The 13,334-nt window shown below is 38.0% G+C and overlaps 3 protein-coding genes across 7 annotated transcripts; 1 reads left to right on the top strand and 2 right to left on the bottom strand.

The window, feature by feature from the left end:
- Positions 1 to 3,144: 3,144 nt before the first annotated feature.
- Positions 3,145 to 4,828, bottom strand: pdrg1 (p53 and DNA-damage regulated 1). The gene is made up of 5 exons (XM_056735017.1): positions 4,706 to 4,828; positions 4,564 to 4,636; positions 4,231 to 4,305; positions 4,068 to 4,148; positions 3,145 to 3,971 (listed from the first exon to the last, which is right to left on the bottom strand). The coding sequence occupies exons 1-5, from the start codon at positions 4,787 to 4,789 to the stop codon at positions 3,889 to 3,891; spliced, it is 396 nt and encodes a 131-aa protein (XP_056590995.1). The 5' UTR covers positions 4,790 to 4,828; the 3' UTR covers positions 3,145 to 3,888.
- A 299-nt stretch (positions 4,829 to 5,127) lies between these two features.
- Positions 5,128 to 9,526, bottom strand: fam217bb (family with sequence similarity 217 member Bb). Of its 2 annotated transcripts, XM_056735671.1 has the most exons (4): positions 9,039 to 9,526; positions 8,790 to 8,856; positions 7,508 to 7,575; positions 5,128 to 7,418 (listed from the first exon to the last, which is right to left on the bottom strand). In XM_056735671.1, exons 1-4 carry the CDS (start codon positions 9,137 to 9,139, stop codon positions 6,203 to 6,205), a joined length of 1,452 nt encoding a protein of 483 aa, XP_056591649.1. In that variant the 5' UTR covers positions 9,140 to 9,526; the 3' UTR covers positions 5,128 to 6,202. The 2 variants fall into 2 exon arrangements, with proteins under 2 accessions (XP_056591649.1, XP_056591648.1); XM_056735670.1 differs by lacking the exons at positions 8,790 to 8,856; positions 9,039 to 9,526 and adding an exon at positions 8,116 to 8,456.
- On the top strand, positions 8,501 to 12,227 carry ppp1r3db (protein phosphatase 1, regulatory subunit 3Db). Of its 4 annotated transcripts, none has more exons than XM_056735676.1 (2): positions 8,501 to 8,620; positions 10,946 to 12,227. In XM_056735676.1, the coding sequence occupies exon 2, from the start codon at positions 10,965 to 10,967 to the stop codon at positions 11,850 to 11,852; it is 888 nt and encodes a 295-aa protein (XP_056591654.1). In that variant the 5' UTR covers positions 8,501 to 8,620; positions 10,946 to 10,964; the 3' UTR covers positions 11,853 to 12,227. The 4 variants fall into 4 exon arrangements, with proteins under 4 accessions (XP_056591654.1, XP_056591655.1, XP_056591650.1 ...); XM_056735677.1 differs by having other exon boundaries at positions 8,540 to 8,620; positions 10,934 to 12,227; XM_056735672.1 differs by lacking the exon at positions 8,501 to 8,620 and adding an exon at positions 9,768 to 9,905.
- The last annotated feature ends 1,107 nt before the right edge of the window (positions 12,228 to 13,334 follow it).

Below are 13,334 nucleotides of genomic sequence, written 5' to 3'. Positions count from 1 at the left end.
TAGAGTGTATTTTAGCAGGCTGGGTTTATTCAGAAATACTTAATAGCTTTCCCCGTGGATCACTATTGTGCATTAAAAATTGCCAGCTGATAAAACCTGTGCATTAGAGACTGCATACATAAATAAAACTCTTAACTGACTGATTTAAAACCAGCAAGTCCCACAGCTGTCATTGGCTATTGAAATCTTGCTTGCAATAAATCTTTCTTGATTACATATAGAGGCATACTCTATCCTTGCATTCGTGAGTTTGGTGGTGCTCATGGGTTGTCGACCTGGGACGGATGAGTAGGCTGGGGGGGAATCATACTCACTACAAAAAACTAGACTACACCACTGGTTACCGTCAAACTGAAATAACATCAAATCCACTTCAGAAACTTTTCAATTATGAAACGAGCAATATAAATGCTGACAGTAACAAAGCGACATGCTCCAAACAGGATAACCACACATAATTCATTCTCAGAGGGATGAAGGCAGAGACCATAATGCTGAAGTCTAGACCGTCTGTTTACAATGGCTTCCAATTTATTAAAATCACAATATTGGGGGAATTTCCTCATATTTTCAAAGACTGTATTATAGCAGGAAAAATAAATACAACAGTGCTTCTGTCACTATTCATCATCATGCCTGTCTCCACTTAGGAGAGATTTTACATACATTATACACTCACCTAAAGGATTATTAGGAACACCATACTAATACTGTGTTTGACCCCCTTTCGCCTTCAGAACTGCCTTAATTCTGCGTGGCATTGATTCAACAAGGTGCTGAAAGCATTCTTTAGAAATGTTGGCCCATATTGATAGGATAGCATCTTGCAGTTGATGGAGATTTGTGGGATGCACAAAGCTCTTGTGGGATGCACGAAGCTCCCATTCCAACACATCCCAAAGATGCTCTATTGGGTTGAGATCTGGTGTCTGTGGGTGCCATTTTAGTACAGTGAACTCATTGTCATGTTCAAGAAACCAATTTGAAATGATTCAAGCTTTGTGACATGGTGCATTATCCTGCTGGAAGTAGCCATCAGAGGATGGGTACATGGTGGTCATAAAGGGATGGACATGGTCAGAAACAATGTTCAGGTAGGCTGTGGCATTTAAACGATGCCCAATTGGCACTAAGGGGCCTAAAGTGTGCCAAGAAAACATCCCCCACACCATTACACCACCACCATAAATGCATTAATGAGAAATTGAACAGGTGTTCCTAATAATCCTTTAGGTGAGTGTATATTTTTCATTGATTTGGTTAGGTAAAATGAATCCATTGAAAAAGTTTTAAAACTACAGGTATAAGAATAAGTGTGTGAAAATCCTTGTTCGTGAACATAGTGCTAAAGCAACTTAGACATTTAAATGTGTACACTAATTTTGGGAATGTCAAATACAATACATGCCATCTGTAAGCGGAATATGCATTATTGCTTATTTTAACCCTGCCACCATCCATTTTAGATTCATAACTCACCAGCTGTTCTCTTAATTATGAAAGTTTCATTTAAAAAAATCCATCTAAATATTTTGTTACATTTAACAAAAAATGACCATTAAATGCATTATAGAGCCTTGCATATGTTGAGTCACAAATCCACAGACAGTGATTTATTGTGTTTGCGCTACAAACATTTCCCTTTGGCAAGCGAAGTGTTAAAATGATATGTTTGTAATAATAGGGCACAAATAACTATGGCACAGACAAGCTCAGCTTTGACTCATCCTCGGGCAAACTTTTGGGAAGTCAATAATAAGAACTGTTGAGATGAGTTGTTCTGGATCCTGTTTAGTATGAAGACATCTGTCAAGTTAAAGAATCTGTTAAATATTGTGTTTCCTTTCAAATAAATTCACCTTTCCAATGGTGTGTGAAGTGTTTATGAATGTGTTGAATTAGTTTTTGCATGTCATTCTTTTTTAGTGGAATGTATTTGGGGGATTATATAACCGAGAACAGACTTCTGTTTAACACATCCATGTGACTCATAAATTAATCACACTGGACGGCATCCAGGACTGTACCACTGCACGCAATACTGCAAAACTACTACCCCAAGCATTTCTTGTGCTTTCTCTTGGAATTTATTAACATCTGACTTTAACCCTATCAAGCTTTTTCGTTGTTCGTGTTCCTGATCCCCAAATAATGTAATCATTTTAGGAAAAAATCTTGCCAACTGTCCATCAGATGCTCATTATTAACCCAAGTGCAACAACTTGTAAATAGACTTGTATTGAAACACTGCCATCTAGAGCCAAAGTATCTTAAAAGGCTAACAAATGGTCTCTCATCTAGACTCTCATGGTCTTTCATTTCAGAAATGGTAAATAGACCAACAGAACACACATCACTAGAACATCTGACACAAGTAGTGTGGATGGAAGAAACCACAGGCTTTAAAAACTCGACTGAACTCATTGCATTGTAAAATGATTCCCTTTAAGAACTCAAAACACCAAACACTGAGGACATCTGCTGGTCCAACACGGCTGGAGGAAGAAGCCTTGTTGCCATTTTATTCTTTTATTAGAAGTAATCTGAAATATACTAAACTTTTGTGGTATATGTAAACTTAATTTAAAAAATATTATTTTACAGTACATGTGGTTTCCTCTCCATTTAATCTCATTAATGTCTAGGAGAAATAATTGAGGGATCACAGTGATTTAAAAAAATATATATATATGTATGACATGGCAGATAGAGAGCAAACCAGTGAAATATACAACAGTGCAGATGGCATAGAAACCCGTATAAACGTTTAACATTAACTAAATGTTGTATTCGTATTGTTGTTAGTTGATTTTAGCTAATGCATAAAATAACTTTTAACAAATATCACCTTTCTGTTAACTGTTATAATTAAATCAAGCTAAACCCATTTGACAGTGGGGTCAATGTACTGTATTGGTTTATTGTAATATTGTAACAGAGCCTTATTAATGAAATTACAACGTAAGGGAAATGTTCAATGCATTCATATAAAACAAAACATAATGGTTTCTGTGCCAGTGCTTCCCAAGGGACATGGCCTTGGGCTAGGCTAAATAAAACGTACAAACAAATTTACAAATGAAAATGTTTTAAAATGTGTTTTCTGTATGAATGGATGGAAATAAATTGAGACGGCCACAAGCATTAAATGCATTAAATCTTTTTTGTAAAAAGTGAAGTAAACGTGTAATTTCTTTATTTCCTGATAACTTTAAACCATAGAGAGCATTGAAATAATTGCATATATGTTCACCTAACCACAAAGATTGAAAATAGCATCTTCGGTAAAATGCCATACAAATATTGTAAATTGAAAAGATGAACTGTATTATCATTGTATTCATTTTTTCCTGTACATTGTGTGATGGACCATAGCAAAGCATGGAAACGTTGATGTCATCACAGAACCATTTCATCACAACAACCAATGTAAATTATATCCAAAATACATACACATCTTTACGTCTTAAAATAACTTAAGTCAAAATTATACATATATATTAAGCATGAACATTTAAATCCCAAATAAGCAATGCAAAACAATTATGTTGATGGTTTTTACTTTTTCATGCTACTGCTTAAAGGTTTTTCAAAAAATGATGTCTTTCTGTATGGTTGTCTTTCACAACAGCACCTGTGTATGTAACCTTATATAAGGCTACATGTGGTTATTAAACCCATTATAACACTGCTTCTGTCCCTTTAATTGAAAACACAAAAAAAACGATACACTGAATGATGGCCCAGTCCGTGAGCGCTTTCAACATCATTACAAGCTTAGGAACACAAAGCAGCCCCCAGCTGACATGTCTGCAAAGTCATTGGGACACTGCAAGATAGTGTCCACTGCACCACTCCAAAGTATGTATTCTGAAGAGCTGGTGCACGTCATTTTTTAATGAGGCTGTTAATTGCCTTCATTTCATTACTGTTCAAAGGGGAAAGGTTGTATCCTCTGAGATCAGGTTTACCTGTTTAAAAAAGCAGCAGTGAATATAGGATGCAACAACAAACAAATACTAACAGTCATTCAATAATGAAGATACAGGCTGAGAAAGAAGTCCTACCTTGTATCTGATTGAGGCGATTTACTTTCCCCTTAAGACCTGTGCGGAGGTCATTTATTTCCTTGTCAAGCTGCTCCTGGTCTGTTTGAAAGAGAAACTGACTGAGTAAACACAGAGAACAGTCCAGTTATTAGGGGGGAAATATATTGTGTATAAGACAAACCTTTAAGAATCATGGATTTGGTATTTTCTGGAGGGAATCTGATGAACATATTTCCAAAGCACACCTTTACTTTGTCTAGATTAAACACATGAAGATTTATTTAGAATTGTCACTGTGGAAAGTACACAAACGAAAATACAACTAAACGTTTAATTTATAAGATGCAGCAAACGTCCATAACTGAACTGAAGGGCACAGTTCCGCGCGCGTGTTCAACATTACATTGACTGTAGTCATGAGATGCAAGAAAATAAATAAATCAGACAATAATCATTTATAGAGACTAAAACATTTGCATCGTGAGAGATAATATATTAAACATTTTAAACTTGCCGTTAGCTGGATAGTTTCGTAAAGCGTTGAGCGCTTCTCGGTTCCTGTTTCTCCGAAGATCCAGATCCACAATCTGTAAACATTACACAACAATGGTCAACATGAATTCGTCATTATTTCTCTAATTCAAACGTAACTTTACCTGTTGTTTGTCAGCCAGTACATCTTCTGCAGCAGCCTCTACGTCTGTCAGATACTCCAACACTCGCTGAGCGCTCTCATCCATGTTTGTGTGCGTGTTCTACAATAACATGTCCGACTGATCGAGGAGACAAGTTCTGATGTATTTAGTTCCGCTCACTGTAGCCATGATATAACTCCGACTACCACCACTGACTCAAACATTTATTTGTCAATGTAAATCAGTCAGACGGTTAAATTACATGTCTTTGATCCTGAATTTTAAACTAAGATTACTTCACGTCGCAATGTTTTATGGTCTTTCAGTGGGAGCTTCAGATGGCGCTCCTCACAAGAAATTACGTCATTTTACATTTCCAAATAGCAAAGACAAACTTTAGAATACATTTTAAGGTCTTTATTACACAGGAATATGTAAATATACAATATAAAGGCTGTGCACGAGTACATTTTTGTTTTCATATGCATTTACATGAATACATAACCTATTTTTAAAATTGGCATTATGTTATTATGACTATCAATCTACTTTTATTAGGCCACATGAAAGCTGTAGCAGCTCATGCTTTCTGTTGTAACGTGCACATTTGTGTAGCATTCCATTTAATACTCCGAAAAAATCTCAGCATTAGCTAATGGTGCCAAAATAGATGAACAATTTTCTCAAAAGAATGGAAACAATTAGAAATTCATTACAATTTAATTTATTGTTGTGATTTATATACAACATAATGTTTATTTAAATGTCTGATCTGTTTTCAGGTCAGACATGTATGGGTGGGTTAAAGGGGACCAGCAATGAATTAGGACCAAACTCATGGACTATTCATATCACTATCCTGTGTAAGAGCGTGTTGCAGTATCCATTAGAGGAAAAAAACTTCAGTTTTAAAATAAAAAGTGTTGTTGTTGGTATTTATTCCAAAAAACTTCCTTTCTTAAAAGAAAGCTGTCTTGAATTGGTAGAAAAATGTTTTTGTAAATCATTTTTATTATTCAAAAACTTTAACTTATAAATAAAAAAAAAATCAAGTTTACTTTGATGATTGTTGCTCTTTTAAACAGTCACATTAAGGCCAGTGGTGTTCAGACATATCAAGGTCCGGAAGCACTACTACACTGTATTTTTTTAAATCATATAAAGTTTAATCTTAAAAATATTCATTTAACATTTTTATTCGGTATCATTTTGGCCGGTTGGGTTTTGTTCAAATGTTTGTGTAGTGTTAAAGCAGGAAGTTCTTCTGGTCATTGGATTCCGAAGTGGTCTACATACAGTTACGTACGATATATCTGTTTTCATTCATATCTTTAGACAATACAAAAGAATCAGACAATCACTTTAGAGAAGAAAATATAAAAATCTGATCTTGCTTTTTTCATTTACAATTTTTTAAATTGTGCAGTAGAAATAAATAGTAGTACATTTTCGAATAGAAGTAATAGTAGAATAATTATTAAGCTACATTTTTACGTAAACATTTTAGAGGCCCACAAGTTAATTTGTGACAAATTCTACACGCTTCTGTTTCCTGTTTAGTCCTGTTACAGAGTCTTTTGAACTGAGTAAACCATCTGAACTTCTAGCACCAGATAAATCAGAATCCTGTTTTGTTTCATCAAAAGTCTTCCTCTGTTCACTTCGTGCTCTTGTCTTATAACCAGCCTCCCTCATACCCCCACAGGAATGACTTCTTCGCCCCGACCTTTTTATTTTTACATCATTGAGACTGGGAGTACTGGGTGTAATAGCTGAAATTTGCTCAGAATTATTAATGGCTCCTACAGGATTGCGAATGTTACCGACTGCCTGCATGCGCTTCAGATGGCTGCTCTCACTCAGTGGGTCACTGAGTCTGTGCTCGCGAGTTTTCTGTCTTTGATTAAACTGATGAGCTCTGCTTTCACTGCAGCTTCTTTTAGGAAAGCCTGAAGCCTGACCCCTTTTCGGACTCAACCGCGTGTGGCGGTGCTGGTAGGCGTGAGAGATGGGGTATCTCTTCCTGCAATCTGGACAGCTTGGAAGCTGCATCGTGGGAGTGTTTGTCAAGGAGGACAGTAATGCCAAGGGGAAAGCTCGCTGACACTGGAGGATGCATTTAGGAGAGCTGAGGCTGGAATGTGAAGATGTATGGCGACCCTTTGGTGTTGGCCCGTTACATTTGCTGCTTTCCTCTTGGACAGTTTGGATCTGATGCCATTCCATTTGTAACAGCCTATCCAAGTACCTCTCCAGCTGCCCAACAGGCTTTGGCCGAGAAATTCCTTTGCCATCCGTATTCAAGTACACGGCTAGCTGCTTGAGACTCCAAGAATTAAAAGGAGGCGGTAGGAAATCGGGATAGCTGCCAGCGGTGCGTCCTCGACAAGCAAGTCGCGAGGGATGCAAGTCTGAAGGATCTATGACCTCCGCCCGTAAGTCAAGGTCTGGAGGAACGATTTGAGGTGGAAGTGTTGAACATCTCTCAGAATCAGACAGGTCACTTGCACTGTCTGAATCCTCTTCTTCGTTTTTACAAACTGCAGTGTCCTTGGCTTCACTTCTGCATTCTGATGACTCTTCTCTTTGCTCTTTTACAGAAATCTGCTGTACAGGCTGTGGACCTGAACTCTTGCTACCGCTCACTTTTTTAGCATTACTGCTTTGGTTTGGACGGCTTTCCTTCAGTCCATTTTTGGAGGACACGTGAGATTTGATCTTGGTGTTGTTTTGCCTTGAAGAATCGAAAGACTCTTTAGAATTTATGAATTTGTTTTTAATTAAATAAAAAAAATGATTTGTCTGTTTTAGATGCCAGCTGACCTGACTGGTGAGTCTGCAACGATCGACTTTTTCTCAGGTCTTGTTTGTCTTAACCTCTGCTGACAGTCCTGTGGACATGAGGGAAACAACATATTTACTTTCTCTATTTCAGAGTGTTGGAAATTGTTAGTCATTTTTATACCGTGGCCGCTAGGTGTCACTGCGCTGCAACAGAAGAAAACACATGCAAACACAAAAAAACACAAGCAAATTCAGAAAGCATCTTCATTAGTTTGGCGACACATGCCCTACAAATACTCGAAACATAAACAAACACAGAAACACGCTTCAAATTCTCGCAACACAAACAAACACAGAAACGCGCTGCAAGCTGCACGGACGTCAACGGAAGTGTTTCTGGAGGGCCCCAAAAACTGATGCTTCATTTTGACTGTTCAAATTCGTTAGTGGAGTTGTCAGCCACATTGACTATGTCGACTAGAATAAGTTGAAAAGTTTTTAATCATTTTTTTAAACCTTTAAACTTTTTTTATAGTGACACTGGTTTAAGTAAGTCGAGCAGCTACTACGTCTCATAGTTTTTGTTAAACTGCTCAAATCGACAGGCTAATAATATCCTACGGACCTACGTTAAGAAAGGTAATTACCTTCATTGTCGCTGACAACTCCACTAACGAATTTGAACAGTCAGAATGAAGCGCTTCCCAATCAGGTCCCCCGGAAACACTTCCGTTGTCGTCCGTGCAGCTCGCAGAACGTTTCTGTGTTTGTATGTGTTGCGAGTATTTCCAGCGCGTTTCTGTGTTTGTTTGTGTTTCGAGTATTTGCAGGGCATGTGTCGCCAAACTAATGAAGAAGCTTTCTGAATTTGCTTGTGTTTGCATGTGTTTTCTTCTGTTGCAGCGCACTGACACCTAGCGGCCACCGTATTTTTATCATTTCAAGCCATTGAAATTTTCTAAATTCTAAAAAAAATAAAAAGCTGGATAATACATAACAAACTTAACCTTTGAGATTGAAGGCATAGTTTACCCAAATGAAAACCGCCTCATGCATATACCTGTATGACTTATTTCTTCTTGTAAAACACAAAAGAAGAACATTTGAAGAAGGTTGGTAACCAAACATTGTTGGACCCTGCTGACTTCCATGGTATGTAAATTTCTCTAAATATATTTTTTGTGTTGCATCCACAGAAGAAAGAGACATAAACAGATTTGGAATTACATGAGGGTAAAAAAAGACCGTTTTTAGTGCACTATCCCTTTAATCTGGCTTAGAGTTCCACATTTTTTTTAATTTATTCACAATGTTTACTTACAGGTTCAGCTGACAGGCTGTTGCCACTATTATGTGGTTGGTGCAAAGATGTCTTTGTGTTTCTCTTGCTTCAAACGAAAAAGTAAAATTGATTAAGATAAGCCGAGAAGTAACGTATTAGCCTCGTTGGTTATGGTGTTAAAGATGCTTTGCCACTCACCTGTGCTTTATGATAATTAAATGAGTGATAAATAAATATAACATGAAATAAGTTTAACAAAGATTGCTCAGTATTACATGTCCCACTTACCTTGGTCCAAACCTATTAGTTTCTGTTCTGTGCAAGGAACGAAACTCATTGTGCGCGTTATGGAGAGTGCGCTCCTGTAACACTGCTCCCATCACTGGCATTACTCAAAACAGTCCATCGACAACCGCTATAATCTGTCAAACACGGAAATTGTTGTGCAGGAAGGTTGTGCATTTCTCTCATCCGTGTTAGTATTACTCCCACGGTATATCGACAGTCTCTCTCAGCGGTTCATTTAATCCGTCGGTCATCTTTACCGATCTGCACTAAATAATTCAGCTATTACTGGATCAGGCTGTCTGTAATGAGACGCATCGGTGAGATCAGACGGTATTCCTCTTGCGATACTCGATAAGACGCCTTTAATTGTGGATTTATTTACGCGGACGTGTTTTCTCTGTGGATGCTGAGATGCGCGTTGTTGCGTGGGAAATGTAGTCTCGACAGTGACACGGGCTCAGCATCACTGAAGCCAATATGATGCTGTAAATATGTGTCTGACATACCATGTGTGCACCACCTCACACTAACCCCCCCCCCCTCCCTTGTAGTAGGCCTATATATCTTTAGGGCGCACGACCTGTCATGTCGCCAAAAGTACTGATGGTTTCTATTTTAATTATTTTGATCTAAATGGGGGGGGGGGGTCTGTTTGAAATGTGAACTGTGCCGAGGTTCTTTCTAGACAGGACGAGAGAATGTCTCGTGTACGCGCTGGTCTAATAATACCATGTGGAGGGTTTGCCTCATGGGCGCGCGATCATTGAATGTCATAGGTGCTTAAAACCAAGCGATAGAAACGTTTACTTTAGCCTACTAAAAGAATCTTCTTCGATTTCGTTTATATTCAGGAAACTGGAACCCAAGGTAGGAATCATTGACGCAGTTTTTTAGCTGAAGAGAATAATTGAATTGCTCGGTTTTTTTGCGCCTTTACTAGAGTTTTGTGTAAAGAAATATAAACAGCATTTGCTTTCAAGCAGTACACTGAACGGATGTTTCTAAATTATTGTTTTCAAAACCTTAATATAAATTATAGCTAAAGAATGCATAGTTTATTTTTTTACCAATTTATTTTTTCAAATTTAGAGGAAAGAGCATAACAGAAATCATCTCAGGATGAACGTCATGTAGTTGGCTTAAATAAATGACCTATTGCATACACATTAAAGAAGCCAATAAGAGCATTTTGATTTGTTCTTCTGGTCATACTTGTCATGTTCCTGCCTCCTTGGTCATGGTTTTCTAGTCTAGTGGCAGAATCATGGCAGATCCCTTGTGTTAAGAGTAGAGAAAGACATGACATTGTTTGTTTTGACCTGCCATGCTCTCTCTCTGGTCTTGTCATTGGCCCCGTCCCTCTTGTTTTCTCGTTACCTTTCCATTAGTGTTTCATCTAGACACATGTTCCCTTGTTAATTATCCTTTGTTCGTCTCCCTATTTAATGCCCTAGTTTTTGCTGTCCTGTGCCAGTTCGTTTTGTATGCTATGCTGTGTACCCCGAATACGATTTGACCCTGTGGATCACCTTCATTACCTTGCCTGTTTTGTTAGATGTTGTGTCGCTGTTATGAGTTTCGTTTTTGCCCCCAAGTGGGAAGTCTTTGTTTTCTGGTTTTGGTATATTATTATTTAGTCCTGTCTTTGTTACCCATCGTGGGCTTTTGTTTTGTATTAAAGTCTTGTTCGTTAACCCCTTCAGTCCTGCCTGCATATGGGTTCTTCCTAAAAAACCTGACAATACTGTCATTGAAATTATTTCATGTTTTTAAAACCTTTACTATTATTTTAAAATATCAAAATCTATTCTGTGGTTAGAAAGAACGAGAAGCATCCAAAAAAGGTGTTAGAATTGTATTGCGATGAATTTGGTGATCTTAATGATCTTATTTAGGTTTCGCTTTAGGTTGGAAAACACAAAGAGGATGGAACCAAATGGGCATGGGTCAGGACCTGCCTTTCGGTTCGCTAGCGGCTTTGGTAAAGTATGTAGACCCATCAGGACATTTCGGCTTCCGGACATCTACGATCCTAAACCACCTCCACAAAGAATTCCTGTGGCAATACGGCCACCCAGCCCCAATCCAGGTTCTCTTCAAGAGCCTATCCATCGCAGACTATCCTTTGAGCCAGAACCGAAGCCCATCATGAGGAGGCGCGCAAAATCTCTCTCGTCCTCCTCTCCAAAGGAACGTACATGCAGAAACATGCAAGTGCGTTTTGTGGATTCTCTGGGGTTGGAACTGGAGGACGTGAAGTTCTTCAAAGCAAGCGAGGACCCTTTGGTGCCGACCCACGTGATCACTAGACTGCTGGCAAGCGCAGAGCTCGCCTCCAAGAAAAACTTAGAGCTCTCCTTACCATACTTCAAACCCTCCTTTCCTGAGAATAAGGGTGCGGAACTGAATTTCCCCGAGAGTTTGTGCCGTCAGCAAGTTTGCCTGGATCAGGTGTTTTGCTCTGAGCTTGGAATCATGGGAACTGTGCAGGTACTGAACTTGGCGTTAGAGAAAGAGGTTACGGTGCGCTATTCATTCACAGACTGGAAAAGCAGCGCTGATAGTAAAGCATCCTGGGTCACCACCGTGCGCCGAGATGAGCCCAATCTTGAATCAGACGTCTTTCGTTTCCACCTGCCTGTTCCACCTTTCATCCTGCAACCAGGTGCCACGTTACAGTTTGCTATCCGTTTCCGGGTCAGAGGATCTGAATATTGGGACAACAATGATGGATGCAATTATAAACTGAAATGCCAGACGTACAAACTCATAGTCCCCAGAGAGTGTGAAGATAGTTTGGTGCATTTTACTTGAGTCGTCATTTGAGATGTCATGTGATACAGTTTTACTGAACCTACAAAGTTCTTGAGTTGAATGAATTCAAAATATAAAGCTAGAGCTTTTACACAAACTTCTCAATATTTGACACAAATAACAGTTTCATTAAAAAAATCTTACTTTTTGGAATTTTACAGCTCAAAAGCAATGTCATACTCCATCATCACCTCAGATACCTTTTTATTACGTTGACCTTGCAAAACAGAAGTTAATTTGCCTTCTCTCTTTGTGTTTGATTTTAACCCCAAGACATGTTGTGTTCTTGTTATTTTAATTCCCATACCATCATTTTTTTATCATTTATTATGTTTCTATTCTAAGTTTTCAAGCTACACATGAAAATATGCTTACACTGAGGTTTTGTGTATTTTTACATTAAGGTGATACTTCACCCAGAAATGAAAATTCTCTTTCATTTACTCCAAATCTTTATATACATTTTTTGTTCTGATGAACAAAGAGTAAGATATTTGGAAGAATGTTTGTAACCAAACAGTTCTTGCAGGCCACCATTGACTACCATAGTAGACTACCAATATCAACTCTATGGGAGTCAATGGGGGTGAGATCTGTTTGGTTAATGACATTCTTCCAAATACCTTCTTGGTGTTTAGCAGATAAAAGAAACGTATACAGGTTTGGACCAATCTGAGGGTGAGTAAATGAGTACAGAATTTTTGGGTGAACTATCCCTTTAATGTATTTTTATCTTATTAACTTGTTATCCTTTCTCTTTATATGTGCTACATGTTATTTCAAGTTCATTTAATTTGACGTAAGCACTTACGTTTTGTAGATTATGCCCTATGTCTATTTAATCCATAAAATGCATTTATTGTCCATTTACAGAATTTACTTTGGGGACTATAGGCATTTTATCTAAAAAAAGAAGACTGTTTATGTCTTCAAGTTGCAATGAGAAGTTGGCTTTCTCATTGTTCTTGACATTTGACCCACTGAGATTTTTCTGGGCAACCTATTTTAGATGGCATGCAAGGAAGGTAATCTACGTGCATCTGACCCAGTACAGCTGTAAGCACACATGGCATCATCATATCTGTCAGGTCATGTCTAAAAATATGCACTCCTTGCAAAGCAAAACAAAAGGAGATTTATGTTTTCTTTTTGTCCGATAGTACAGCATCCTTTGTGAAATAGCCATAGTTCATCAGACTCTATAGCCCATCAACCAAACATTAGTTGATACACTCTTTTGGGCAGAAAGGGACAAACCCAACAGTTGGGTTGTTTATCTACATGCTGGTTTGTCCAAATCCATGGCTTGGTTCAAATAAGAATCATTTTCTGGGTTAATTTAACCCAACGGCTTGGTTCATCCCTTGGACCAAACACTGGGTTAAAAATAGACCACTATTTTTTGTGTAAGGCACTCTTTAAATTCAAACACATTCATTGTTTCATGGTTACAAAAACATATAAAATAACTAATTTCTCATT

The sequence above is a fragment of the Triplophysa dalaica genome, chromosome 21 (genome assembly GCF_015846415.1).
Source record: "Triplophysa dalaica isolate WHDGS20190420 chromosome 21, ASM1584641v1, whole genome shotgun sequence".
Classification (NCBI taxonomy): domain Eukaryota; kingdom Metazoa; phylum Chordata; class Actinopteri; order Cypriniformes; family Nemacheilidae; genus Triplophysa; species Triplophysa dalaica.
This window is presented reverse-complemented; position numbering and strand designations above follow the sequence as displayed.